Source organism: Leptosomus discolor, chromosome 7, assembly GCF_034619465.1.
Source record: "Leptosomus discolor isolate bLepDis1 chromosome 7, bLepDis1.hap2, whole genome shotgun sequence".
Lineage (NCBI taxonomy): Eukaryota > Metazoa > Chordata > Aves > Leptosomiformes > Leptosomidae > Leptosomus > Leptosomus discolor.
In genome coordinates, this window is record NC_141397.1 from 30,037,358 (window position 1) to 30,065,097 (window position 27,740).

The window sequence follows — 27,740 nt, forward strand, 5'->3', positions numbered from 1 at the left end:
TGCTGTATCTGCTGTCAGATCTATAGTGGCAGTTAGGAGAAAGATTCTTCCATCATAATCAAATAAAACTTAAAAAGAGTTCTTACTCTGGGATGTCAGTGCAAGAAGCAGAAAATAGGATTGTGAAGCATTTAGGGTTTCTCTAGTGATATTCAAAGATTAAAAGAAATGTTAAAAATAGAACATCAAATTCTGGAACTTCCATTCAGTGTCACAGTAAATGGAAGTTAAAGCTAATAGAGATAGAGAATTTGGTTTAAATTTTAGATTTAAATTCATTTTTTTTCTTTCACAGATGTGAATTATGCCATTGAATTTTTGAGATGTAGCTTAAGTCCTTTATTTGTATTCTTTTTCTTCCTTGACAACACTATTAGTTGTAATTTTAATTACTGATTTTTAGACTTCTGTCTTTGCGTGTGTTAGAGTGTTTTGTTAATCCTTATGATGATTTTGGGAAGCTTTTTTAACAAATATTGACAAAGTTGAAGGGAGAACTAACAGATATCTATTGTCATTTGATCACAACCATCAAAATTTTAACATATGGTTTTCATGTTGTTCTCAAATTAATTTTAAAATCTTGATGTTAATTAGCAAAATAAGGAGAATAAACTTTTAAAGACATCACAGTACTGCACAGTAATATGAGGTTGATGAACTATTGTGTGTTGAGTGTTTTACTGTATAAACATCTAATTTCAATATATAGCAGTAACATTTTTCTGGATCGTAATCCTTCAAAACCAATACTGTTTTGTAAATCTGAAAAATAAACCTATACCCTTTCTGCTAGTATAAAAAGCAGAAAGAGCTTTTTATGGCTTTAGATTGGTTCCTCTTAGAAATTTGCTATGAGAACAAGAACTGGACTAAGATGAGGTTCTTGAGGGGTTTCTGTTTTCTCTCTATTTGCAGTCTCAAATGATTCTGTGATTACACATATTTTCTAAGATACAGTAGCTGATTTTAAACCACTAAAGTGTTTTCAAGCATGTTATTTTAATTGGAATGAATGATCAGTTGTTTCTGAACTTAATACCGATTTCAAACTCTGACAGCTTTTGCAAACAGAAAAGTATGGGTACTTCAGCAGAAAGATGCCAGCAGCTAGCTTCAATGACAGAATCACGTTAGTCTAACATCACTAGCCTAGCAGTAGAAAGAAAAACATTCTGCATGCCTGAAGGATGTCTTTAGCCTGAAAGTTAGAACTTATACCTAAATAGATTAATTATAGTGAACAAAATGTATTTACTACTCCAGTTTTCCAAGAGACAACTGAATGTCCATCTGGGATTCATCATTAATAGGCTAAAATACAATACCTGACTGAACAGCAGTAGCCCAGCACGTTTTGGGTTTTGCTCTGACTCCTGTTTACGTCAATGGAAGCAGGATCTGTTGTCCTGCTAGCTAATCAACATACAACCCCAGGTTACATTACACAGCTCCTTGTCCAGGTGCCCAGTTACATACTTCTCTTTGTAATTATTCCTGCTTAATTACAGTGAACCTTGAAGTAACTGTGAGTGCATTTACTTTAGGATTTTAGAGGTTTTGAAGCAAATCTCCATTTCCCGTGCTTTGGTTCACATTGTGGAACTACTTCAGAGCAGATTGAATTCCTACCTCATTTGCTTTCCTCCCTGAATAAACTGCAGTCAAAATTAGGCAGCTACAATTTAGTAATCAAACACAAGGTAAATATAAGCCAAGTATCTTGTAGCTGCATTTGAGTATTGGTTACATATGGAACTTTTTTTTTCATGATTTTTTTGGTGTACCATGTTCCTTAAATTTGAAAATTGTCCCAGCTTAGCGTGGTTTACCTTCATGAAGTTCAGCAAAGACATAATTGCCTTCAATAGCTAAGCAGTAATAATAAAAAAGCGAGCATCAGATTTATGACAACTCTGCTGTCTTTGATGTTGTCTTCTTAAGTGATGTGTTTATGCAAGACAAATAAGTAAGCTATCTCCATGAGCCCTACTTGAAAAAAACTCCAGATTTGTTCTGGAGATGGAATATCTCTTTTCTCTTCAAGTATGTGTTGATGGATTAAGGGAAAATGCAGGCAAGCCCTAACTGTCAACTGCCTGTAAGCAAAGAGGCTTGACTAAAGATGGACCATTTGTGCTGAAAAGGAAAACTGGATTATACACATATCTGAGCTGTCCTTTTATACCTTATACACTTAACCACTTACTCAGGTCACATTTTCTGAATGCATTACTGCTTTTTCCTTCAACCCACAGAGTATTGACTGTAAGCCTTTGACTATTTTATTATATGTAAAATGGAAAGAACTGATAAGGAACATCTGTGTCAATGGATATACGGGAGCAGTGACAGTGAATTTCAGCAATACTGAGGATTTTATTATATAGTGCAAATTTGTTTTGGCAGCCTGTCTCACCTCTGCTGCAGTAAATTAGAAGGCAGATGACTTGTGTCCACTGATCTGAAATTAGCCCAACACCATGTCCCTTCTGCATCTTTCAGTGTCCTGTGTGCCTTTTATTCTTATGAAAAATTGTGGAAATATTATTTCCCACATTTTACAGATGAGGAACTGATGTACACAGTCCTGAATACTCTAAGTTAAAACTAAGCACTTAAGTGAGATCTTTGAGGTAGCTACATTCTTATTGTAAGATCAGTCCATAATTAATGGAGTAACATCATAATTATAGTAATGATAATCACAGTCGGAATCATAATCACCCTCTGGAAGTGTCTTTCTCTCTGTTGCTATAATGAGGGCAATTTGGTTACCGTCTTGCAATCCTCAGTCAAGTGCCTAATAGTAGTTGAGGTGAATGTGGGTCATGAGGTTAATTTCCAAAATCAACCCATACATGCATGACAGAGCAAGAAATCCCATAATGTGAGTTCATTTTTCAAAGAGAAATCCTTTCTTTGACTGTCTTCACTAATTCACCAGGTCACATATTCCATTGCAGTCCATATCAGTAGTAAATGTAAATTAATTTTATGTGGCAACTGTGTTTTGATCATTTCTGATTCCCTGTAATTGGAGGATGGGCTGCATGCGGTGAACAGTGGTCATCTTTCAAAAAGTAGCTGTCCATCAAATACTGGCAGCTGTAGTATCTTCAGAAAACACGAACACAAAGACAGAACCGTTTAGCTCTTCCAAAAGAATATTTCTTCAGATGTAAGATTGAAGTAAAGACTGGGGAAATGTTGGAATAATTATTATTTTTCTATTTATCTTAACTAAATAGTGATATTGGATGAGTGAGACAATGTTTGCAGGTACTGAAGTTTGCAGTTCTGAAGAAAAAAGAAAAGGCTGTCTAACTGAAGCCAATTTATATCTGTTTGTGTGGAAATTAAGCTAGAAGTTTTATAGGAATTGATTTCTAGTAGGTCTCTGCCGTGACCTGATACTCACAGGAAATACTAGGATATTGGCCTTTTACATAATTACAGAACCTAGATACTAGAGATGGATCACATCACTGAAAAATCCTTCTATCTTCTGAAAAGCCAGAGTAGTTCTATACAGTGTATTTTCTAACATTTTTACTTAATTTAGGTTTAAATTTTCTATCCGTCTAAAAGCATAGGTAGATTTTAGCAGCAGAAGTTAAAATGGTGCCAAATTTATGTTTTTCCTATTTAATTTTTATATTTTTACATGCCAGTGCATCACCCTGACTTGTTGCTCCCCATCTCCAACTGCTGTTACAACCGTTTAAATATTTTAACTGACAATTTCTTCTGTGACTTGAATGTGTCCTGCAGAGGGCACCAAAGCTGGGGAAGGGCAGGCAGGCATGTCTTCTGAGGAGTGGGTGAGGACAGGGTGTTTGTCTAGTTTGGAGAGAAGGAGGCTGAGGGGTGACCTCCCTGCTCTCTGCAGCTTCCTGAGGAGGGAATGTGGAATGGGAGGTGCTGAGCTCTTCTCCCTGGGACCCAGTGTCAGGGTGCGTAGGAAGGGCTCAAAGCTATGTCTGTCAGGGGAGGTTTGGACTTAATGTGAGGAAACTTTTCTTTACTGAGAGAGTGGTCAAACCTTGGAACAGGCTTCCTGGGGAGGTGGTCGATGCCCCAGGCCTGTCAGTGTTGAAGAGGCATTTGGGCAATGCCCTTAACACCGTGCTTTAACTTTTGGCCAGCCCTGAAGTGGTCAGGCAGTGGGACTAGATTAGGCGGTTGTTGTAGGTCTCTTCCAGCTGGACTAGACCTATTCTTACTCTTACTCTCATCCTCATTCTTATTCTATTGTATAACTTATTTGGCATAGGTAAAAGTAGTCACCTCTTTTGGTCTTCCCTTTATTGTAAATCAATTTTTGTGACTTCTGATCCACATTCTTTGTTTGGTACTTTTTTTTCTGGTTGGCACAAAACCCAAATAGTGCAAAAATGGAAGTCGCAATACTAAAGGAACACTTCTTAAAGTTACTTAGGCTCTTCTAGGTTGTGGACTGACAGCCTACATCAGTTGTTATCTCAACATTCATATGGCTATGTTAAGGAATAAAAGGTCTTCTGCCACTTGCCTTTTAAATATCCCTTTCAAGCTCTGCATTGTATTGACCTCAGTTAAGCAGTCTAGTGGGGGAAAAAAGGTCAGGCAAATTAAAAAAATGAATGAACAGGTATATGGAACAATTATCACAGAAAACCCTCTGGTTTTATGCACTCCGCTGTATGTAAGGTATAGATATATGTTAATGAGATACAAAGAAATAATGCTTTCTCTTTAAAAGGTATCCTGTGATGTGCACTTAAAAGATATGACTTCCAGTTATGTAACACCTGTATTGCTGAACAATATTCTTTTCAAACTAACTTAACGTATCAAACATTACGGTACTCTCCCTTTTGGTCTGAAATACCACACATTTTTTTAATGTTAAACTCTTCCAACTAATGTCTTGAACAGCAGGTGATCAATCGACTAAATGAAAATAACTTCAGAATATAGTCACGTGATGGGCTGATTTCATCCACCAGCCAAATCATATATAATTTTATTGCTACAGCATTTTTAAACAACCTTTTCTATCTAGACAATATAGCAGATACTTGCTCTGATACTCAAGCAGGATTATGTTAGCAAACTTCTTGTGGCCTGCATGGAATACTAAGGATTTGAAGAGATTTGTTGTCCAAAAGTAGTTCTGGAAGAAGAATCCTTTTCAGGACTGGAGTTCATTTGATAGATTTGCCATTTGGGTAATATATACCGTATAATAAGCTAGTAGAATTTTCATCAAAAGGCCCAAAACATGAAATTTTGATGCATTTGTGTTGTATTTAAATTTAACCCAGGTTGGATCTAGTCTCATGAAACAGCTGCAAGCCTAAGACAATTGTTGCCTCAATAATATTTTTTATTTTATTTTATTACGTGTCACCTCTGTACATTTTATATAGTTTGATTCCTCTCTGTTCTAATTGTTTGCTTAAATAGCACTAGTTAGAATGAAAGGTCTTATACAAAGCGAATATTCAAAGTAGTGCTTATGGCTATATATGAAGTTTCTTCTGGTAAATGTTAATTACTGTGCAACCTGCTTCGAATAAACTCAGATACAGTGAAGTGTTGCAAATCGGTGGTATTATGAAGGCCCTGAAATGATTGCATATGTAGACATGTACAAATTGTGTTTCCAATTACATTGAACATCTGCTTAGATTTGAATGTTTGGAAAAAATACTCTTCTGTCATGAGAGATTACTATCAATTCTGCTTTTAATGCTATCAAATCCTAGTATTAACTTATGTAATATGACATAATAGGTACCACTGTTGAGGTAGAAGAAACCTTCAACACAAAGTTGAGGAGTTAAAATTGTATATAACTTCCAAAATAGGTCAGAACATTCAGATACAAATTTACCCAGGTGAATTATTTCATGCCTTTGTTCATGCAAACTGGTGTAAGATTTTAAGCAAAAAAGTCAGTCCTTAGTATTTTCCTCCCCCCCCCCGCTCCTTGGTCCCTCAGAGTTTCTATAACAAGTTGTTTCAGAAACTATGGGCTCTAATCAACTGATCTGTAAAAGGTATGAAGGTGTTTTTCTGGAGAGCATGTGAGAGTTTCTGTCTCTATGTAGGCATTGTGAGCTCTCAGGATTTCTGATTATTATTCTGGGAACTGAGATGAAGAAAGCATGTCATGAGGGACTGATCGGGCTTATATTCAGCATGTGATTGTCTGAGTGTAAGTTTTAGGGATAATGTTCACGGTAATTCCACACATAATTGCTGATACTTCAGTTTGTTGAGGCTTCGCCCTGGTGCCTGCTTTCTGAGGTGTCCTTGCTGGGAACCTGACAGGGCAAAGCAAAGTTCTTATATGCCACCTCTGACCACAAATGGGAACAAAATGTGGAAGATCAGTGCAGAAATACAAATTTAATGCTTTATCAGGTTCTCTATGTTTTTAGGGGTATATCTAGAACTTTCTGGTTTTATAACATTTCAGTGGCTTAAGGAAGAAACAGCACTTTTATAAGATTCATTTTCATTTAGTAGTTGATGTATATTTTCCAGCTGAATGAGATTTCATTATGGGAACGTCAATAAAATATTTCTTATAATAGCCAGTGACATTACTGCAGGCTATTGTGAAGTCTTTGCGTTAGCACTCAAAACTGCAATATTTTCCTTCTGTTTTATAAATTTAGGTCCTGTATTTTCATTGTTAAGGTTAATGGCATAGGATCATTAACTTTAAAGCAAAAGTAGTCTGGAAGTACAGCGAAGTTCATAGGAAGCATTGTATTTGAAAACCTGTGCTGTTTTTTTCTCATAGTTTTATAGTAATTGCTTTTTATGTTTAATTCTCACAGAATATCTAATGCACATTATTGACCAACTGTGAAATGCAGTATTTTCAAAACTGTGTGTCTGTTTTTTTAACAAGGCTAGTTTCAGAAAGAAATCACCTCTTTCGTGTGTACACTCATAGCTCTGAAATACCTTCATGGCTCTTGTTTCTTTTTGCTTTTCTGCAACTTGGAGAGAAATTTTATGGTTGAGTAATAAAACCTGTGAAATTAAATGTTAATAATGGAAAAGTGGATAAAGATAGTTAAGTACTGAACTGCTAGAAAGGAGTGGAAGATACTGATACGAAGTGGGAACTTATTTTCCGCCTAAGTATGCTTCATCATAAGTGTCTTGCAAGTAGCTCTCTTTAATCCCAACTGCTTGGTGTACGCATGGTTAGGAGTTCTCTATCTTAAATGTTACAAAAGCCAATGTTAATGAGGCAGAGTATAAATCAGGAAAGATTTCCAAGTGCCAGAATTTCTGTTAATGAAAGTTCCTTTGACTGCCCAGGACATAAAGCAATGAGGAAGGAAAACCCAACACTCAAGCTGAACAGCATCTATGCTGTTTACCAGTGTAGTCTGCCTGTGTTTCTCCACAGGGCTCCTTTGACTTAACTCAAAATACTGTAGTTCAAACCACAGTTCCTTCTCTACAAGGCTACAAATGTCAGTGCAAGAATATGGAGGAATAAACTGCTTATAAGGAGAGGTGTAATGAATCTCTGCCTGCAGCAGATTGAGGGTCTGCCGGGAGATGCTCCCATCTGGATGTACTTTACAATACTAAGCAGGTGCCAATGTTAAGTGGCAGTTCTCTGTGGATGAGCAAGTTTTGCAGTCCTGGGAAGAAGGGGTAAGTACTCTAAGCTGACAGAGTAGCTCTAACAAAACAGTGAATGATGTATAAATAAACCACAACACTTACATGGCAGGTGAAAGATGGATGGAGTACTTAAAAGAAGGCTCTTGGGAGCTCAGTGTGGCATGCAAGATTGGAAAACATGTACTAATTATGTACTTTGTACTGGGAGAAACAGGTGAGATCTCCAAGGACCATCAGAAACCAAGTGATATATTAGCATGATGGTACAATGCTGCTGTTAATGGTTCCTTTGCTTACTATTAACCCAGCAGTAAGTTTGTGAATATTTGAGGCTTCCTGACTATTGAGATTTCTTTTCCTTCTGTAGATGCATTCTTGCCATTACATTCATGTCTATCTTATAAAACACATGATTCTGTAACAGAACTATTAGAAGTGTTCTCACTGTTCAATATTGTTAAAGTTTGCACGTTTTGATTGCAAGCTACAACTGCGTGTGACTTATTTCTATACCACATGGTAAAAAGATACTTCTGAAAAATCTCAGTTGTACAAAGCCCCACAGAAACCATCAGTATTTTCTCTTCATCATTGCCAGCTCCGTAGGCAAGTCTGAATATGATTCCTGAATATAATGAACATATGAAATATCTACAGAATTGGTATGAAAACAATGGCAGTGGAAATATTCTCAGTATTTTCTCCCCATCAGTCTCCCATTTATGGTACCCATTGCTTGAATGCTGGCAGTCCTAGCTTCTTACCACTGTAGGAATACACTTAACGTTCATTTGTATTTACAAGTCAGTTTGCACAAAGGAAAACATCGGGAAACTTATTTTGTTGTTGTTTAATATTAGAGATAAGTTGCAATGAAATAAAATCAAATGAAACGTGATGTTCTCAACACCAAACTAATGTAACTCATGTACCATCCAGGACACTTCTCTTCATTTTTACATTCACTTGCATTTTTAAAAATTATTTGTAATTAGGCTTGTCCATGCTTTTTCATCAGAGAAACTGCAAACATAATGTTTAAATGCTGAATATAGTATTTGTAATAATCTAAAGCAGGAGAAAAATATCAAAACACAGTGATTTGTAACACCATTGCTAGCAGTAAATTACTGGGAATTCTAACTGAAAGAAGCAAAACCAGTCAGTATTTCAGCCTGTTGCAGTAATAAAATCAATCTGTTTCTATAGCACCTTCCAGGTGATCAGTTGTGGAGTTATCAGTGTTATACATGAAAGGTGTGCCGCAGCTGGAGACAGGCTCTTTGATCCCAGAGCCAGTGCTTTGCATACAGCCACATCCCACCTCACTATCAGGATGAGCCAGGTCTCGTATCCAAATAGCAGTACAGCCAACCACCTTTGCTTAAATATTTCTGTGAATTTAGGTTTTACACGTTCAAACCCACCAAAAATGTGGTTTTACAATGACATTTCAGTTCTCAGGAAAAAACACATCTGAAAAGTGTATGTATTTTTTAACCAGTAAGGACAGATTCTCGCTTCTGCCGTGTTTCCAGACTGATCGTGCAAGGGGTCATCGGGGAGCTACACCTGCGCACCTGAGGGAAGGGGCCTGGTTTTTGAGCACCCAGAAAGCACCCTGAAGTCAGGGTCAGGTCTGCAACCTTGAAAATCAGAGAATTTATGCAGTTAATTACATACTTGTGTCCTTGCATTTGTGTATATTTTCACCTGAGTTATAAGTCTTTGTTCTCTTGATCTCCTTGCTATTCATTATAAATTTTAATTATACCATATGCTGATAAACCCCTCTGAAATACTTGCTTCTCCACAAGAGTTAGAAAACTGATTCTTTACTGGAATATGGTCTGCTATTAGAATAAAAATACCTTCTTTTACTTTCATTATTTTCCAATACATCTGATGAAAACATTTGAGATTTATATAGATGTCGCTGTCTCATATTTACCTAGACTGTGAGGTATAAATTGAATTTAATACTTTTTCTCAAGGATAAGTATGTGTTTCATGATTAGTCGATGGCAAAGGTGTTTCTGATCTATCACAAATGGTTTTCATTGTTTAATTTTTTGGGGATTATTTAATTTATCTTTGTTTTGTGCATTATACTGTGTCTGATTTAGCAGGAATGACTTTTTCATTTTTATTTTGTAGCTGTAGGTGCTAAGGGAAGTAAAACATTAATAGAACTATTCTGAGTATCAGGGTCATATCTTACTTCTGTTATTGAATTTGAGAGATGGTTTAGGAAATGGAATTACTAAAAACATTATTTTCCTGGCTCGTGTGGCCACAGAAACAATTTGCTGAGTAGATTCTCAGGGAGGAAGGGGTGAGGCCAGAATTTTAAGAACAAGCTTTCATAGGGTGTCTGGGAGGAGCTCACCTTGGTGGATATATTCTGTGCCAGTACTATGAACCACTAAAGAAATCCTGGAAACTAATGAAGTTTCATCATCTTTATGCTCACTTCTGAACTGCTTTTAGTCTAATGTGCAGGTTTCATGAGTTAAGTTTTACGGTATTTTAGTTAATGGATGACAAGAAGTAGGATGTCCATTGGGGTACTTACACAGAGCTTTGGAGGAGGAAGAATGTCTGTGGAAGAGGTTGTCTGGAACCATAGCAAAAATAGGTTGCTGGTGTAGGAAATTAATAAGTGTGGTTATTGATACAGGAGATGAGTAAAAGCTGACAAATGAGGGCTTACACTGTTTAAGGACATCTGCTAATGATGTCAGTCATACAAAAGTGTAAGGGACAAGAATGAAATGTAGAGCAAAACCAAAGGAGGGACAACTGAGAAATTCTGGAAAGCTAGGACAGTGTCAAACTTAAGGGTTAAATAAAAAAATTATATGGCCAACTCCCTGCTTCTCCAAATGCATGCAAATCCTATACATATCTGTATACCAACATGAGATGTGTAAGAGAAAAAATAGGTGACATAGAATTCTTGGCAAAGAAGGAGGTTCTTGACATAGTAGCCATTACAGAAGAATATTGGAATGACAAAAATCAATAGGAGGGTGTAATACCTGGCTATAAACTGAACAGGAAGGAGAGATTAGGTCATCGAGCTGGGGGAGCAGTAAAAGGACTATACTGTTGAGCCTTCTGATCAGGAAATGGATATTGAGTCCAAAACATTGAAGGAGATCAAAGAATCAACTAAGTCTAATTAGGTAGTAATAATGGGTGACTTCAACTACCTTTAGCTTGTCAAATGTCACAGTGGGCTAGAGCATAAGGGAAACAGTTTCTCATCACTCTGAGTGATTGCCTTGTTGAAACTTCTAGTTCTAGAGCATGCAAACAGAATGGCAATTCTTGACTTAAGTGATGTACAGGATTGCAGGTAAGAAACTCTGAAGTCCTGTATCAGAGCAGGCCTTTTTGGATTAAAGTCATGGCCACTGTAAACTCATGGAATTGTAGAATAGTTTGGGTTGGAAGGGACCTTTAAAGGCCGTCTAGTCCAACCCCCCTGCAATGATCTTTAGCTAGATCAGGTTGCTCAGGGCCCTGTCCAGCCTTGCCTTGAATATTTCCAGGGGTGGGGCTTCTACCACCTCTGGGCAACCTGGGCCAGTGTTTCGCCACCCTCATTGTAAAAAATTTCTTCTTTATATCTAGTCTGTATCTAGTGCTCTTTTAGTTTAAAACCATGACTGCTTGTACTATCACAACAGGCCCTGCTAAAAAGATTGCCCCCATCTTTCTTATAGGCCTCCTTTAAGTACTGGAAGGTGTCTATAAGGTCTCCCCAGAACCTTCTCTTCTCCAGGCTGAACAACCACAATTAACTGAAATTCAATATTAAAGAGCCAATAGTTAATTTATAGAACCACTGTTAGACTGGGGGATGTAAAAACTCTTTAGGCTAAAGGTACTAAATAAAAAGTGAGGAAGATAAATCCTAAGAATCAACATGGAATCCAGTTGAGGTGTTCTGTAGAAGAAGAAGAGATGCAGCAGCCAAGTAGAAAAGCAAGAATTATTTGAATATGGTTACATGGATCGATATTTTTTTAAACCAAAGATATATGCTTCAGGCATCAAAACACCATCCCTAGGGATGTCAATAAAAAAGTAATTTTGTCTACAGCATGTGTGTAAAAAGTTGTGAAGCTGTGCCATAGTAAGGACTTTGTCAAAACCATCACCTCACACCCACAAAGAAACAAAAAACTTTACCAGAGCAAACAATCTGTAAGACACAGGCTTAGTAGAAAGCAGAAATGGAGAATAAGGGCATTCCAGTGAACTGTGGTTTTCTTTTGTTGGATTCATTTCGTATCACAGATGTGGTGCTAGGGACATAAGGGACTACAACATACTCATACTTACAGCATTTAGCGTGTCGGAGTAAAGAGACAGATTAACAAACAACCAGAAACAAAAAAGAATTCACTAATTCAGAAATTTATAAAGAACGGTACTTTTGTTTAAATTATATACTGTTCCAGCATGAAATGGTGAGATACTTCAAATATGAGAGATAGATGAAGGTAAAGTGGAGATAGATGTGGTTCACAAATACGATATTTACATGGCTCATACGGTAGAGAGATGATATTACCTTCTCCAGGTGAGCCCTATATGTTAGGAGCTGTGTTTGGAAAGAAGAATGATAATTATTAGTGATAAAAGACAACTTTTATTTGCAACAGGACTTGAAAATACTATTGCATTGAAAAAAAAGTGGGGTGACGTGGAACGACATGATGATAGGTAGAACATTCTGCTGCATACTGTTGTTCTAGAAATATGAGAACAAGTGGAACCAGACATCAGATAGGTATACATTTAATATCCTTTTCAAATTTCAAATGAGCTAACCTCTTTTTATTTGGGAAGAGGTGCTTCTAGGATGTGGGATGTGATTGTGATATGGCATTGTGTTCACAGCACGTGCTGTTACTTCTTTAGGGGGTGATTATGGCCATAACTCTATGTTTAGCATGTACAGGAAAAACAGTATTATTATTTTCTCATGGTTTGGAGACACGAGTAGTATTTACATTTACCAACAGCCGGCTATCTTGTGGCTACGAAAATATGGAGGAAATGATTACATCATTTCCTTTGTGTCCCTGAAAATTGTTTTCACTAAGCTCTAGATGAAACTGTGAGAGAGTGGTATCTGTACAAACAGGTATTTTGAATGCATGGCTCTACATTAAATAAAACTTTTTAAACTTGTGGGGGGAAGTGGGGGGCTGACAAGATGTTTGGTATATTTCTATTTCTAGCATCTCCTTGGACTGGGATTTGGAAGCTGACTGTATCTCAGGTAGTACCTAGAATGAATTTGGAACCTTACTGGCAGTTCAAAGAGGAACCGCATTGTCGTGGGTGATTGGTTACGTGCATAATCAGCTACATTACAGTTGAACTAACGTGATATGAAATGAACCTTATGATAATTGCAAAATTTGCCACATGTTTACTAGGTGGCCAAACACCCTATTATCCACATGAAAAAAGGCAGAAACAATGTTTCTGGTTCTCCTCCCTCCTATTTGTGCTGCTGCATCAATACTATAATGAAGTATTTTACTTCCTTATCATGTAAGAAAGCCATTCATTTTTAAGGGATGCAAGGAAGATTAACACTTATGAATAATCATATTCATTATCAATTTCTGTTTCACAACTTTTATTACTTTGCTATATAATCTTTTACAGAAAGAACACTTTTATATACATATTGTTATTATATTTGTCAATTAAGGGACCCATCATCAAGCATCAGATATTACAAGTTGTAGAGTGCCCAAGAAAAACCAGATTTCTTTAAATCACCCTGAAGCTATATCCTGCATGATGATAGTTTTATCTAGCTGATTTTTAGATAGATAAGTAGGTACTCACGCATAAGTTCCAAAGAAAGCCACTATACGTGTTAATAGTGTGTACCTCCTAATACCTTAAGCAATAGTACAGTCATAGAAAAATGAGAGTTTCACCTTTTTCCTTGAAGGATCTGTGAAAGTTGAAAAAGTGTCTTGAACCACTGTATGTACTGTATTATGTCCTAAGTGGTCAAAGATAAAGCCCATATCTGAATCTAGATTTTCAGCCTTTCATGTCTTTCACATGAAGATGAAAGTTAAAATTGTTCCTGCAGCCACATTGTATTTTTATATCATCATTGCATTTATTTTGAAGTTCATTTTATTCTCATTTTCTTCCTTGTATGTCACTTGGCTTTTAAGTGAGGCTCAAAAGAAACTCAAACACTGAAAGAAAAATTACAATACTGAACTGAACATGACCAATGGTAATACAAATATTAATGCAGAAAAGTAGTGTCAATTGAATGATTCTTTTGAACAAGGTGAGAATACAAGAAGTAACTAGACTTAATATTTGATCCTCCTTGTGAAAGCAGATGGCTAAGGGATTTTAACTCTGCCTGTTATAAAAATTTTAACCATGTTTCAACTAGCAGTTACTAACAATGTTAGGGAAAAGAGCAAAATTAATCATTGAAGTTATTGTATCTGAATTACTGTGAGCTTCATAGCAGCTGATGTAAGAAAGTAAGTAGTTTTTCTCATGACAAGCTAAGAGGAAATGATGAAACAACTGAGAATATATATGATGAAATATGTTAAATTACCCTTGGTTTGCATTACACAAGTAAAATGTTAAGATCTTTGCTTTAAAGATTCTATGTGGACTTCCTTGCATATAGCATTGGGAAAATAATATTGAAGTAATTTTTAAATTAAATTCTTTTATTCTCTGAGGTTAGATGACATAATCATGTGAATTGTTCTATTTGCTGCAGTGTGAAACGAGTGATGTAATAACCTATACTGGCTAAATAGATTTAAAATATAGTGACTTCTGTTGTTTTTATCCGTCACTGATCAATATTTTCTTTTTGTAACACAGGCAGATCTGATACTGTCTGCATATAAAATAAATAATCCCAAAGTAGAATTGTAGCAACTAGTGCTAGAGAATTCATTGTATATATAAAGATCTATATAGTTTTTCAAATTCAATCTGCAAGAAAATGCACGTTTTTAAAAAAAAGATTATGTAGCAAAAGTTGATGCAGGAATCATTATAACAGATGGCACAAATCAGAGCAACCCTGTCTTCTATTAACTTCAGTAGAATGCAGAGATTTTTTTTACTATTTCATGTTGTGCAAATTTTTTTTGGTCTTTCTTACAAATAGGAGAGACTGTTCCTTTACAGTTCTGTGTGTCAGGAGGAAAAACATGAACATGTATGAATAAGAAAAAAAACCCATCCTACATGAACGTGTCACAAATAAAAGCAGGACACTGCTAGTACTGCTGTTGAGATAAGATTACAAAATGGTGACACCAGGTTTTCTTTTCATTAACCAGCAGACAGACAAGAGAGGTTCCTTCTTTAATCTACAAGATGGCTGTCTTTGGAATAAAATGAAATGACGTGAAAAAGTTATTACTGAAAGGCAGAAGACTGTGCTTCTGATTCCCTTACAATGATGTCATTATAATCAGCGTAAAATGCCACCCAAACATTAATTTGACTCACAAATTCTCAAATGGTAACAGATAATATAATAACAGAGTATTTCCAGCCATATGGAAAAAAATAATTAAAAATGGATCTATTGATGGCTGTCGTCTTGTACATAATCCTCTTGATTCATCATTTCCTTATGCTGGACTGAAGTGAATACAAAGGGGATAAAGGACTCTACCACATCAGAAGGATCGTGACCACTTGAGTGGTACAAGACAATGGAGCCAGAAGGCCTTCAAGTTCTGTTTCTTACTTTGTCCTCAGACTTTCCTGTCTTTGATGATAATGGATGTGAACATTGCATTCTCCCAAAGGCTAGGGTGCAGTAATCTTATATGTTTCCTTCATAGTTTTGAAAATGCACATGAGGAGGGGCCAATGAAGTTGTTTTTTCAATTTCTTTTTGGGAACCCTGATAGTGAAATACATGAAAGAGGAAATTACACAGTTCTTTTGAACAGTGTTGCTGATGTGAGGAAAAAACCCCAGTCTTTGGCCAGATTTGTTGCTTGGGGTTGTTTTCTTCAAAAGAAAAGATGTAACTGAGTGTATCAGTGGAAGCTTAATAACTGTAGAAAATAAGAGTAGTAAGTGTAATGACAATTGCAGTGTTTTTTGAGAAGATAATGTGTCTGAGAGGGAAAATCAACACTGTACTTGTCATGAAAATGGAAAGGAAGCTTGACTGCATCTTAAACAGTTCTTTTAAAAGGGAATAGAGGTTAGACTGGTGATCCTCAAAGGTACTGCAGGTTTTCTTAGTTCATTCTGTAAAGGAAAGCGAGATGGAATTTGAGTCTAGGAAAAGGAAATCTTTTAAAAGTAATATACATCTGCCTTATCAGAATAAGAATTTAGAGACTGAGAGCACAGGAAGGCATGAATTTTGTAGAGCCCTGAGCAGCTGCTAGAGAATCTAAATGGTTTTCTTTAACAAAATGGTACCACTTTTAGGTACAGCCTTTAATTCACCAGCTAAAGAACTGCTTATGCACCTGGGTGTGCTGCTGATTTTAAGTTCAAATAAGTGTGTTTTCTTGCATTCAGGTCACAAATAATCAATTAAATGCATAAAGAAATACCATGTGAGTAAGTTGCAGAGAAAGGAGGCCAAACTTTTAATACTGTTTGATTAAGGGCATAACTAGAAAGATTTAAATATGAGTTAATTCAAGGAATTATATTTTCCAATTCTGTCATTTGGAAAAAAATTCTGGATGTCTCACTTGAAAGTCTACCAACATAGGCATTAACCTTCCAAAAGAGAAACAGAACTAATGATTTGGTGCAGCGCCAAACAATTAGACCAGTGAACAGACATTATTCCACCAGCATCTATTATTGAAAATATCTGGATTTCTAAATGTCAGCTAAATAGGCTTGCCCTGCAAACTAAGAGAAAGCTGACCTGACCTTTTGACACCACCTGTTCGGGAATGGGAATTTCTTAAGCATGCTATTCTATACAGATAAAAGGTTCACAAAATTTGACCTGGAAAGAATGGTTAAAGGAATTAGTTTTGTTTAGTCTAGAAAAAAGCAGGCTGAGGGAGGATGTGATTACAATCTTTCAGTACGTAAAAAAATGTTATAAAGATGCTAGAGATAGGTTTTCTGTGTCCAGTTGAGGAAAAGACAGGAATAAAGATGTTTAATACAAAGCAAAGATATTTACATTATGTATTAGGAGAAAAATTTCTAATAATAAAAAATGAGAATATGGTGCAGATTACATAAGAGATTTGTCATCTCGTTACCTGGAAATTTTCAAGAATAATTAGACCAACACTTGTCATTAATAGTTAAGGTTGCTAGTGTTATTCATAGTGCAAGGAGAATAGGTAGATGTATTACATGATCACTTAACAGTCTTTGCCTATCTTTTATTTTCTATAGCTGATACATTTGGTAAAGCACTCTAGACTTGTTACATCGGATACTGAAATAATCGGTTAATGGGTGGCTTTTTATTAGTAGAGGATACTTCAATAACAAAATAAATATTTTTTAAGAATTCTGATCATGTGAATAAGATTACAGTGTTAGAAGGATGGCAGAATAATAGGTAAGGAAGTGATAAAGATTACTTACTGACTTTGGATGCAGAATTCTGTTAACAATAGCAGTGAGTTTGCTCTTACGAATTTCTTTTTCTCTGTTACTTGAGAATTTCGGTATCGTGCATTGATTTCTGGTTGAGGTTAATAACAAGGAACTGGAAATTGTGATGAATAATCATCCCATACAGATATACATGGGGCTGAAGCACAGCATACTGACCTGAAAGAACAGAAATGACATCAAAATTAAGTCTTCTTTCCCAAATGTCTATAAGAGCTACTTGGACAGCATTTCATTACAAGCTTCAAAGCAACTGAGTAATGGTGAAACCCACCCCCTAGATAGCATAATTTATGTATAGGCCTTCGATACTTATTGCAGATTAAAAGTGAAAGTGGGTGAAGGTTTTAATTCTCATTCCATGTTTGTACCAGCTGTCTGTTGATGGTTGAAAACATGACATGCTTGCAGCTCAGTTTTTGATGTTTGTTGTTGGATATAAGAGCTTAAAGATATGTTAGACGTGTAAAGTCTTACTGAAGCGTTTATTTAGATGCATAAATAGAGAGTGGTGTCAAACATCAGGGCTTTCATGTTACAAATAAAGCAAATTACTTAAATTGTATCTCCCTATATTTTAAGATTTTCTGTGAAAGAACATGATAGTATTTATATATTTTTTTCCTCTTGAGTTTAGGAACTGATTATATTTTTTTATTACAACCATGTTTTGTTTTGTTTTTTTTCCTAGGTGCTGCACAATGGACTTGTGATGGAAATGAATCATCCAACAGCTGGTAGGATAGCTGTTCCAGGTTAGATGTTTAATTCTTTTTTCTAAATGGAGCTTGAAATTGAAGGCTACATGACATCCTGGGTAGTTCTGTAACTGAGCTGAGGACATGACACATCTTCACTTTTCACTCAAATGAACAAAAGTTTAACCAAGAAGACATTTGTGCTCATATTCATTCCGGTAGCAGAAAAATGGGTTAAACTGTGTGTCAGAATAGCTTCTGGTTTTCATCGGTCAGTTGTCATAAAACATGAACATGGATTTGATAATATTTGCAAGCTCCCACTGCTAGAAATATTAGTGCTAAATCATCTACATTAATATGTGAATCTGTTTTTGATTTAGGTCTATTTTGCAAGTTACACAGGCTTCTTTTAGGGATATTTCTGTTGTGAAAAAAAAAAAAAAGGAAGAGAGAGGAGGGAAGTTCATGCTGAAGGTTTCATCACACTATTTTGTGTAATGGCATTGGACATGGAGCTCTACAATGATGAAGTCTTAAATAGCTATTTTGGATTCCTAAAGAATACAGAAGTAATAAACTGGTCTCTCCTCTTTGCAGCTCTAAGTGGATCAGGACTTGGAGCTGGTGTAGCTTTACTTCCATTAGAGTTAGTTATGGAATGGGGTTAGGTTCATCCATAACCATTATGAACATTCTCATTCAGATCCTCACAGTTGGCTCCGTTTTGACGACTGAGCCTTATCTGATAATCAAATAGCTATTGGGTCAACTTTTTCTGCTTCTCTATGCTTTTCTCTCTCCCAAGCCACATTGAGAATTGCTTCCTCCTTCATTCAAAGCACCACATCATTTTCATTTTTATTAACGTCTTCTCCTTAGATTGTGATTTTTCTGTGCCAAATTCCACCCTCTGACGCAGCATCCAGTTGTCATCAATTTCAGTTGACTTGAGCACATGTAGTGGTAAGAAGAATTTGACCCATAAAATTTATCTTAATTTGCATATCCTGGAATCACACTGGGATGCAGAAAGAATTATTTGAAAGAAATCAATACCGTATTAGATCATGTTTTCTGCATGAATAGAGGGGATGTTTTCTGTGCGTGTGTGTGTGTGCTTCATATTTGCCCTTTATCACAGTTTGCATTCCACACTTGGTCCCACTAGGCTTGGATGTTTTGTTGATTGTATTCAAAAAATGGTTCTCTAATTTAGATTAACATATCTGGAAATAGTAATCTTTTTGGTTTAGTCTGTAACAGAAAAGTAATCCTGTTTTTTTTATCCAAAATGAAAAGACTAATAAGGGGTTTGATTTAATTGTTTTTAAAGAAGTGGGCAGAAAAGCCTTGCAGATGGTAGAGAAAGTGTGTAAGGTTTTCATGTTGCATACAGTGTATAATCTATCTTAGAGAAAGCAAATACTCCTTAAGGGGATAGGTTAAACTGCAAGAAGAGGAAGGAGATGAAAGGAATGTTCTAATGTCTGTCAGCAGCGATAGAATGTATTGGCAAGAGAGTGAGTTTTACATAGGTAAGCCATAGTACTTCCCAAATCCTTAGTTATTTTTTATTTTATTAAACCAGTGACACTGCACTAAACTAAAATAAATCATCTTAATCTCCAATGGTTTGCCATTTAGATGGGCTTCTATGAAGAGTTTCTTGTATTAAAGCAGATGGCTGAAATCATTATTGGATATTTGAGCAGGGAAAAGAGAATTCCTTCCTTTCCTGGCATGGGAGGATAAGGAGGGGAAAGACAGGGGAGGGAAGGGTGAGGGGCACTCATTCAGTGTGAGCTGAATGGACCTATTAATATTACTGGAAAGACTGCATTACTCTGTCCCAAAATGGAGGTGCAGAAGTGAGTTTGGCCACTGTTGATGGTAGGTAATGGAAGTACCCTGGAATTATCCTGGTCAATGATATATCTGAAGAGTACAAGGAAGAGTGTGTGGAGAAGACCTCCAGTAGATAAACTGCTTCTCAATGACTATTTAAAATATTTAAAACTTTTTTTTTTCAATGTGATTATATTTGAATGTATTGTATTTCGTAGAGAACAACTTTACTTAGCACTCAGTTGCTGGTATCAAACAAGATTAAGATATTAATGTGAATGTTGAAACTGAGTAGACTAAAAACCGTCTCTCCTTAAAGAGACTGGAAAGACTCTGATCTCACAATAAAAACGGGTGGCTGTTATTTCTTAACCGTGTAAGCCGAATTTTAATGTGTCTTTTAGTAATTGAATTGGACATTGCACTTGAGACTCTTGACAGAGGTCAGAGTTGTGCTGCCAAGTGAAGTTGTGAGTGCAGTGATATACACTTATTGAGTGAGAGCATGCTCGCAGATTTCAGCTCTGAGTATCACTGTTGGCCTCTTTGTCTAGCATATTGATTTGGTGTAGTCCTTCTCCAGGCACGTCCCCACTTTGAGAATGGGTTCAAATCTGTATATGAATCCTCACTTGCAGATCTTGCATCTTGAAGTTCTGAGGGATTTTGCCATTGACTTTAATGTAGGCTACAGTTTTAACATTGGACTTGGTTATTCATACTCTTCTTTTGCTTAAATATCTTTTGATATAGTTACTGAATTTGGTTCTTTTCACACCTAGTCAATGCTTTCCTGCTTGCCTTTTTTTTCATAATTCCCAGCCTGAGATATACTTTGTGCTGATAAGCACATTATAAGGTACTGATGGGACTGGAGTGGGAGAAGTTGTCATATTAGAAAAACATATTTCTATTAATTTTTGTTTTCAAAATGTGTATTTGATGATAGGAGAGATACAGAACTTGTATTTTGGTATCTCTTGCTCCAAGTATTCATTGAAAAATGTTGTTGCACACGTCCCCTTCTGCTACTATTAGCAAGATATCTTAGATTCAAGAATGAATGTGAAAAAGGGAGTTCATCATGTCTGACTTAAGAGTGACTATAAAAGATTGTAAGACCGTTTTAAAGAAAAATGTCATTCTGTGGTAGTTGAGTGATTTCATTAGGATAATGTTTCGCATATGCCATTCACTATATTCACATCATGAAGTTATTCTGGAGATGACTTGTTATATACATATATATACATACATATACATATACTTGACATATCATATATAAAAGGTGCAATTGTGCGAGAGAGCCTTGCATGAGTCCCAAAGGTCTGACACTGTACTGTACTCATTCTTTGCAGGACTGGTTCATCTGATTGCAGAGCTGCACTGATGAATCTCTTCTGGCTCTATGTCTGAAGTCAATTTAATCATCTTGAGTCCAAGGCAGGGCTCCAAGATGATGAAGGGCTGGAGCACCTCAGCTGGAGAGGTTGAGGAACAGGCGTTGGTGCAGCCTGCGGAAAAGGCAGCCTTGGGGGAGCCTGACAGCAGCCCCACAGCACCTACAGGGAGGTTAAAAACATGAAGAGCTAGGCCCTTCACAGCAGTGAATGGTGGGAGGATGAGGGACAAGTGAAATTCAGACTGGATACTGGGAAAGTCTTTTTCATCCTGACAGCCAGGCAGTGGAGCAGGTTGCCCAGAGAGGTTGTGCAAGCTCTGTTCTTGGAGATTTTCAAGAAACAGCTAGATAAAGCCATGAGCAACCTGATCTGACCTCGGACCTGACCTTGATTTAAGCAAGAGGTTTGACCGGAAAGCTCCTGAGGTCCTTTCCAACTTTGATTATGTTCTTATTCTGTGCTTAGCCATTTCCATAGAGATCTGGAGGAGAAATTACATAGTTTAATAAAATGGGAAATGTAAAGCACATAAAGTACTTTTGAGGGAAAAAAATTATAGGGGAGAGATGTTTTATAGAGTGCCAGATTGCAGATGATGCTGGATGGCGCAGAGACAATACAGTTAAGTGAAGGGACGACATTTCAAGAAGCTTTAGCATCTGGTTTAGTTTTGAACTACTTTACCAAAGAGGAATTGACTTTTCCAAAGAGTGGTAGCATGTGGGTTTCTGGGAACTACTGAGTACTTTAATCTGAGCTGCAATGTGGAGCATAACGGATACCAACCCATTCTGATTATGTAGAAAAAGCCAATGGATGCAACGCAATCTTGCCCAAACCTTTTCCATTATTGTCTATTTTATCTGGATTAGGAAACTCAATAATATTCCCAACTTCTGGTTATCTGGTGTCTAATGTTGACTTTTAAAAGCTGTCAGTTGTTTTTTATAGTCAAAAGAGTGTTCGTAATATGATTTTTTCTTAAAGGAAAAAACACAATGCAGTCAGCTGTCCCTAAGAAACTAACCTTTGTAGAATTTTTAACTAGCAGAAACCTCTGTGAAATAAACCTCATATCTGACCCCTTCTAAGCCTTAGCGAATTGGGGATTTGGATATAAGCCTACACTTCGGAATCATCTCTCATCAAACAGGAAACAATATAACTGTAGAAATCATGTAAAATCACCTCTTCCAGACAAAACAACTATTCTTAGTTTTGATAATGTTTATATTGTACGTTTTCCTCATTCCCATTTCCTGAGTTGTTAATTACTATTTCTGTCCTTTGGCCCATGATCTGTGTGAAGGATGTCTATTGCTCAGAAAGGCCAATTTCATACCTGGCTTCATGATTTCCTTCTCTGCTCTTGAGATAACTTGTTTGGAGGAAAACTCCAAGCTGAGTTAGGAAAGGCAGTACAGGATTCCTCCTTGGCGTAGATTTCTTGGACTGAATTCAGGAGATCTATGTTAATTAATCAACTCACTCAGGAGAAATGTCTCTTTTTCCGGTCTTCTCCTGTCACTGTGCATTACAAATATACTACTGAAACAGGAAAGATATTTTTTTCAGAGATAGGCTTTTCCTGTTGTGTGATTCATTAAATGGTGTCGTAGTTCCATGGAGACTAATTGCCATCAATCTCTTAGAAGAATGGTTTTAAGGAACAAGACGAAGAGGCAAGAAATCTAATAGGACTTCCTTACTGTGCCACAGATTTCTTCCTTGGAACAAATCACAGTCTGTGTTTCATCTTACTAATCATTTGCAGTTTTTCAGATCTTAGTTAATACTTGAAAAATACTTCAGTTTCTAAGGGAAGGAAGTTCTTGGAAAAACTCTATGTATTATTTTAAATATGTATTTCTATTTATTTTGCATGTATGCATTTATAGTTATTTTCTCCATGTATGGGGAAGACTAGTTATAGTTGTGGAAATAACAGTGTTGTATCTATGTCTTTGATCAGTACATTTCAATACAGGGAGCAGATGTGGCTGTTAGTGATACATACTCTCTATTTTGATTGCTTAATGTAAGTGTAGTGGGGGAGGCTTCAGCAGGACTAAATATACAGCAGAGAGAAGTGGCTTCTGCATGAGGGATGTCTGTACTCCAATCCATTGTTTCCTGCAGCTAGGAGGTCCCACAATGTCGGAACAACAACAACAATAACCACCTAAAAAATCCCAATGATTTTTTTTTGCAAGAACCTCTGCTTGAACTTCTGATCCTGTCTGCTTCTCATCAGGCAGGTCTTTTTCATATGCATATGTGTGCGCGTGTGTGCATGCATGCATGTGCATAACTGATGTTGATTGAAAAATTTTAATTTTGCTTCACTATTTATGATACATTGGAGACAAACAGCTTCACCGGCATTACGTTAACTCATTCGCCTTTTTTAGTCATCAGGGCTGACTGTTTATGACTTTTACATTCACAGAGCTGATTTCAATTTTGGGGAATTCAGGTCCGTTACAGGAACTCAGCAGAAATGATGTATGACAGCTCACTTAGCTATCCTCAAAATACTTTAAAAAATCTTAATAAATATATAAACAATATATTCACACTGATTGCAAAAGCAGAAAAGAGATGGCAGGAATGGCAAGGGGTATGTTACAAGATTCAGAATTATGTAGAAAAAGCTAGGCTGTGTTTTTAATGAATGATACTTTAATTTGGAATCTTTTAAGATTCCTTTTAAAGTAAAACATAAACAACAAACCTTTTCATACTTTTGCTCCTCTGTCGTATGTTTCCACAGTATTTCTCTACTGTATATTTTAAAATTTACTGTATCTTCCAGAATAGTCTTAGTGCCACAGTTAATACTTTTAAAGCTAATGTTTTAAGGAGGAAAAGCCAACTGTCTCTTACCTCCTTCTGGGACTTCAGTCATTGAAGGAAATGAAGAAATAGTGGAAGTCTTTTCCATCAGGCTCAGAATAACTGAGTGATGGTACCAACTGGGACCAACAGTGCTGTGTGTTACTCAGGCAGGCAGTGGCTGTCCAGGACTGTTGTTCAGGGTGTCTGAGCTAGACTGTTCTCTTGGCAGATCCTAGGTTTTTCTGTCTGTCTTTAAATTGTGGCAATCAAAGTTGTTTTTCTTGCACCATGGGTTTCTCTCCAGGACCTGACACTACCATATCAGGAGGGGAAATAAAAATTTTGCAGTGCACAAATGGGGACATTTTCCTACTCTGTACATAACGAGTCAAGTAAAATGTGGTTGAAGTTTTGCTGAATGTTGATTGCTAATTATACTTCTACTTACTAGAGAATATTTTCTTTATATTTTCCTCCATGTGTCCTAAGATATACTAGGTTTTCCTTTAAACTGGACATAATAGTTTCTTATAGAGAGTAAACTAAACAGTATGTAACCTCGCTGTTGCATGGCGGGGGGGGGGGGGGGGAAGTTAAGTATTAACTGAATAGCCAAATAAGCTCATTAATTTCCCGACAATGGTGACAGTGCTGGAATTCAGCTTTGTTTAAAACTATTTTTTTTCTGTTTCAATGTGTTTCCCACTTCTTTCTTTATAACAGTAACTTAGAAAGTACTTTCTTAACCCTCACTCTGTAACAAGCGCATCCAGGTGCTCACGCAGTTCAGGGTGTGTGATTGTAAAGATATATCTGCATGCCTCGGGTGCGTTGTAAAACAGCCAAATTACTTCAACACCCATAAATTGTAAGCATATCTTTATGATCTTTAATAACTATTGAATAAGAAAAGGAATCTACTGTCAGCTAAAAAAGTTTGGTTTCATTAAATGTAAAAATATGTTTTAAACATTTAGACAATTTTACTTAATCCCTAGGATACAGAGTATACTAATCCTTATTAGTGTTTCCGCCATGTCATCTTGACCCAAGCCCTGCCTCCCCATGAATGGAAAGAATGATTGGACTTAAACTATGTTCTGTGAACTTAGACTGAACAATTTTATGGTCAGCAGTGGCCATTAGATAATGTAGCTTGCCTTTGTATGGCATTGGCCACAGAATTTTATTGATTTACTCCTTTCACATGTGTTTGACTACAGTTTGTCTTATTCAGAAGTCCTCAAGAGATGGAAAATTCATCAAATATCTGCCTCTTTTTTTACATGCCTGATGAGGTTCATTGTTAAAAAACCCATGCCACGATTCTCATTCAATGTTACCTAGTTTTATAGAGCAACAATATTTTTTTCGTGTTTTTCATGAGCTTTACCTACTTTTGTTTTCTCCCTATGAAAGTACTTGCATGACAGAAGTCACATCTAGATAGCTTTTAGAGAAACTATGTAGGGTAATTTGCCCAGGTCTTCTCATGTCCATTGTCTAAGCAAAGTGCAGCATCTTTGTAACTCTGTTGGTTTTATTGCAGTCTGTGTACTGCGTATTTACAGGAAAAATTTGCAGTTGTATAGAGTAGATCACAAACCTCCTGTCTGACTCTGGGCAAGTCCCTTAGCCCATGAAGTTACATTTCTCACTTCTTCATCCAAAAAAATTGAGATAATAGAACTCACAAGTAACTACAGAGCACAAATATGCTAATTTTTTTCGAGATTATAATAATGACAATATGTGAAATTTGATGCTATGCTTTCTTTGTAGTTCATGGAAGAAGAGATTGGGTAGAAATGAGGGGCAAAATAAGGGTTATACAGTTAACTTTACTGTTCAATTGATTAAGAGCCTACCACCAGTATATAGTATGTACCTGTTGTGGGTTAGTACATTTAAGTATATTTAACTTTTTTATCTGTAACTCCTGAAGTAGGGCATATTTAAGTTCTCTTACTCACTGCAAACTTGCAAGTATTTTTGCTCCTCTTTCTTTTACTTCCCATAGCTCTTTCTAGTAATGTCCAGCCCAGAAATTAATCCTATGGTGCATCATAATCTCTTTTAAAAAGGTCAGTATTGCCTAACTTATAGATATGAGGTTTCTGGCCATGCAGTAAAAACTACATTGATCTATTGAGCTGTCACGCTGCATTTCAAGCTTATGTCTAATTTGCTCGCCAATTTAATCCTGAAGACTGTGTCGGCATGAATCTTTCCAGATACATACTTTCATTTAAGTGCCTGTGTTTCAGGTTATTTTTCTTCAGATACTTTTTTTTTCCTAATACGAATAAAAGAGAGAGTAGTGTTTTTGATGCTTCTTATGTCTTTAGAACCCTTTATATGGTCAATGAAGACACAATTTCATGGGGTAAATTTGAATCCAACCACCTCTTCACCTATTCTAAAACTTATGTCTGCTGTTAGTGTTGATGCATTCACCAGCAATCTTCTTTGCATAAAAGCCCTGCTTCAAAAAAAGCATAGTGATTTGGTCTGGAGTCTTGAATATGCCAAATGACACCTTAATAATTTGAGCCATCAAAAATAAAGCATTGCTGCCACCTCTTTTGTCCCCTGCCATTTTGCTAGCTATTCTGGAGCTCTTTTGGGGTTCTGGGAGGGTGGTAAATTCCCAAGAGTTTTTCCAAATGTTTTATGACTACATGTGAACTATTTTTTCCAGATTTTCATTTAGCTGGTATTATTTACCAAATTTAATCCAAACTTGCAAATATTATTTTGCTAAACGTAAACTTTTTTTTTCAAATAAAACAAGCTTGTCCATCATATCACTGTGTGCAGAAGGTTTAAACCAAGATAGAACAGATGTGAACTAGCTTAATCCAAGGTCTATTGAAAACATTAGGCACTGGGTCAAGATCCAATTAGAAAAATCTTCCTGACACAGTCTGTTAAGGTACAGAGCAGAGTCCCCTAAGAAGACATAGAATCCCTGTTTCTTTGGCTGCTTGAAACTAGACTGAACACAGCAGCAAATAAAAACAGTTTACCCATATAAAAAGCAGATAATTGTTCTATTAAAAGGTTTTGATAACTTAATGAATTTTAAAATTTGGTGTCAGTTCATTGCTTTAAATTAAAGTTGTTTAGAGATTATGCCTGTGGAAGGCCAATAAAAATTTATATTGATTTGTGTGTAACTAGAGTGTTCTTCGTGGGTTTTGGACTGGATGCAGACATGAAATGAGGCAGAGACTTGCGGATTAGAACAAGCTTTTTAATATTCTTTGCAAGCTGTTTTTAGAAACATCACAAGGAACATAAAATCAGGCCCATTTTTGATGAGAGACAGTACGATTTACAAACATGTGGGGCAAAGCTGATCATGCACAAATACCCAATTCCAGTTGTCCAGCTTGCACATACTGAAAGCACAACTGCATGCACACATCTGCTATTCCCAGCCCATAAACAGACATACTTATACAAGCTTGTATAAAATAGCAATTTGATAATAGTCTAAAGAAATTACAAGATTAGTGCTAAAAAATTAAGCTGCATTGCTTTGACTATGAGATTTAGATTCCTGTATGACTAAATCTATGATGAAGACTGTGCTGTAATTTGCTGAGTTACGTTGGGGAATTTCTTTCTCGTTCTTGAAGACCTG

The 27,740-nt window shown here is 36.4% G+C and overlaps 1 protein-coding gene across 1 annotated transcript in view; it reads left to right on the plus strand.

Moving 5' to 3' along the window:
* The window catches only part of SUGCT (succinyl-CoA:glutarate-CoA transferase), a 327,908-nt gene that overhangs the window by 254,657 nt on the left and 45,511 nt on the right, over window positions 1-27,740 (plus strand). The window contains exon 13 of the mRNA XM_086468093.1: window positions 17,996-18,059. Within this exon, the coding sequence (XP_086324219.1) occupies window positions 17,996-18,059 (64 nt within the window). The remainder of the gene's footprint in view (window positions 1-17,995; window positions 18,060-27,740) is intronic.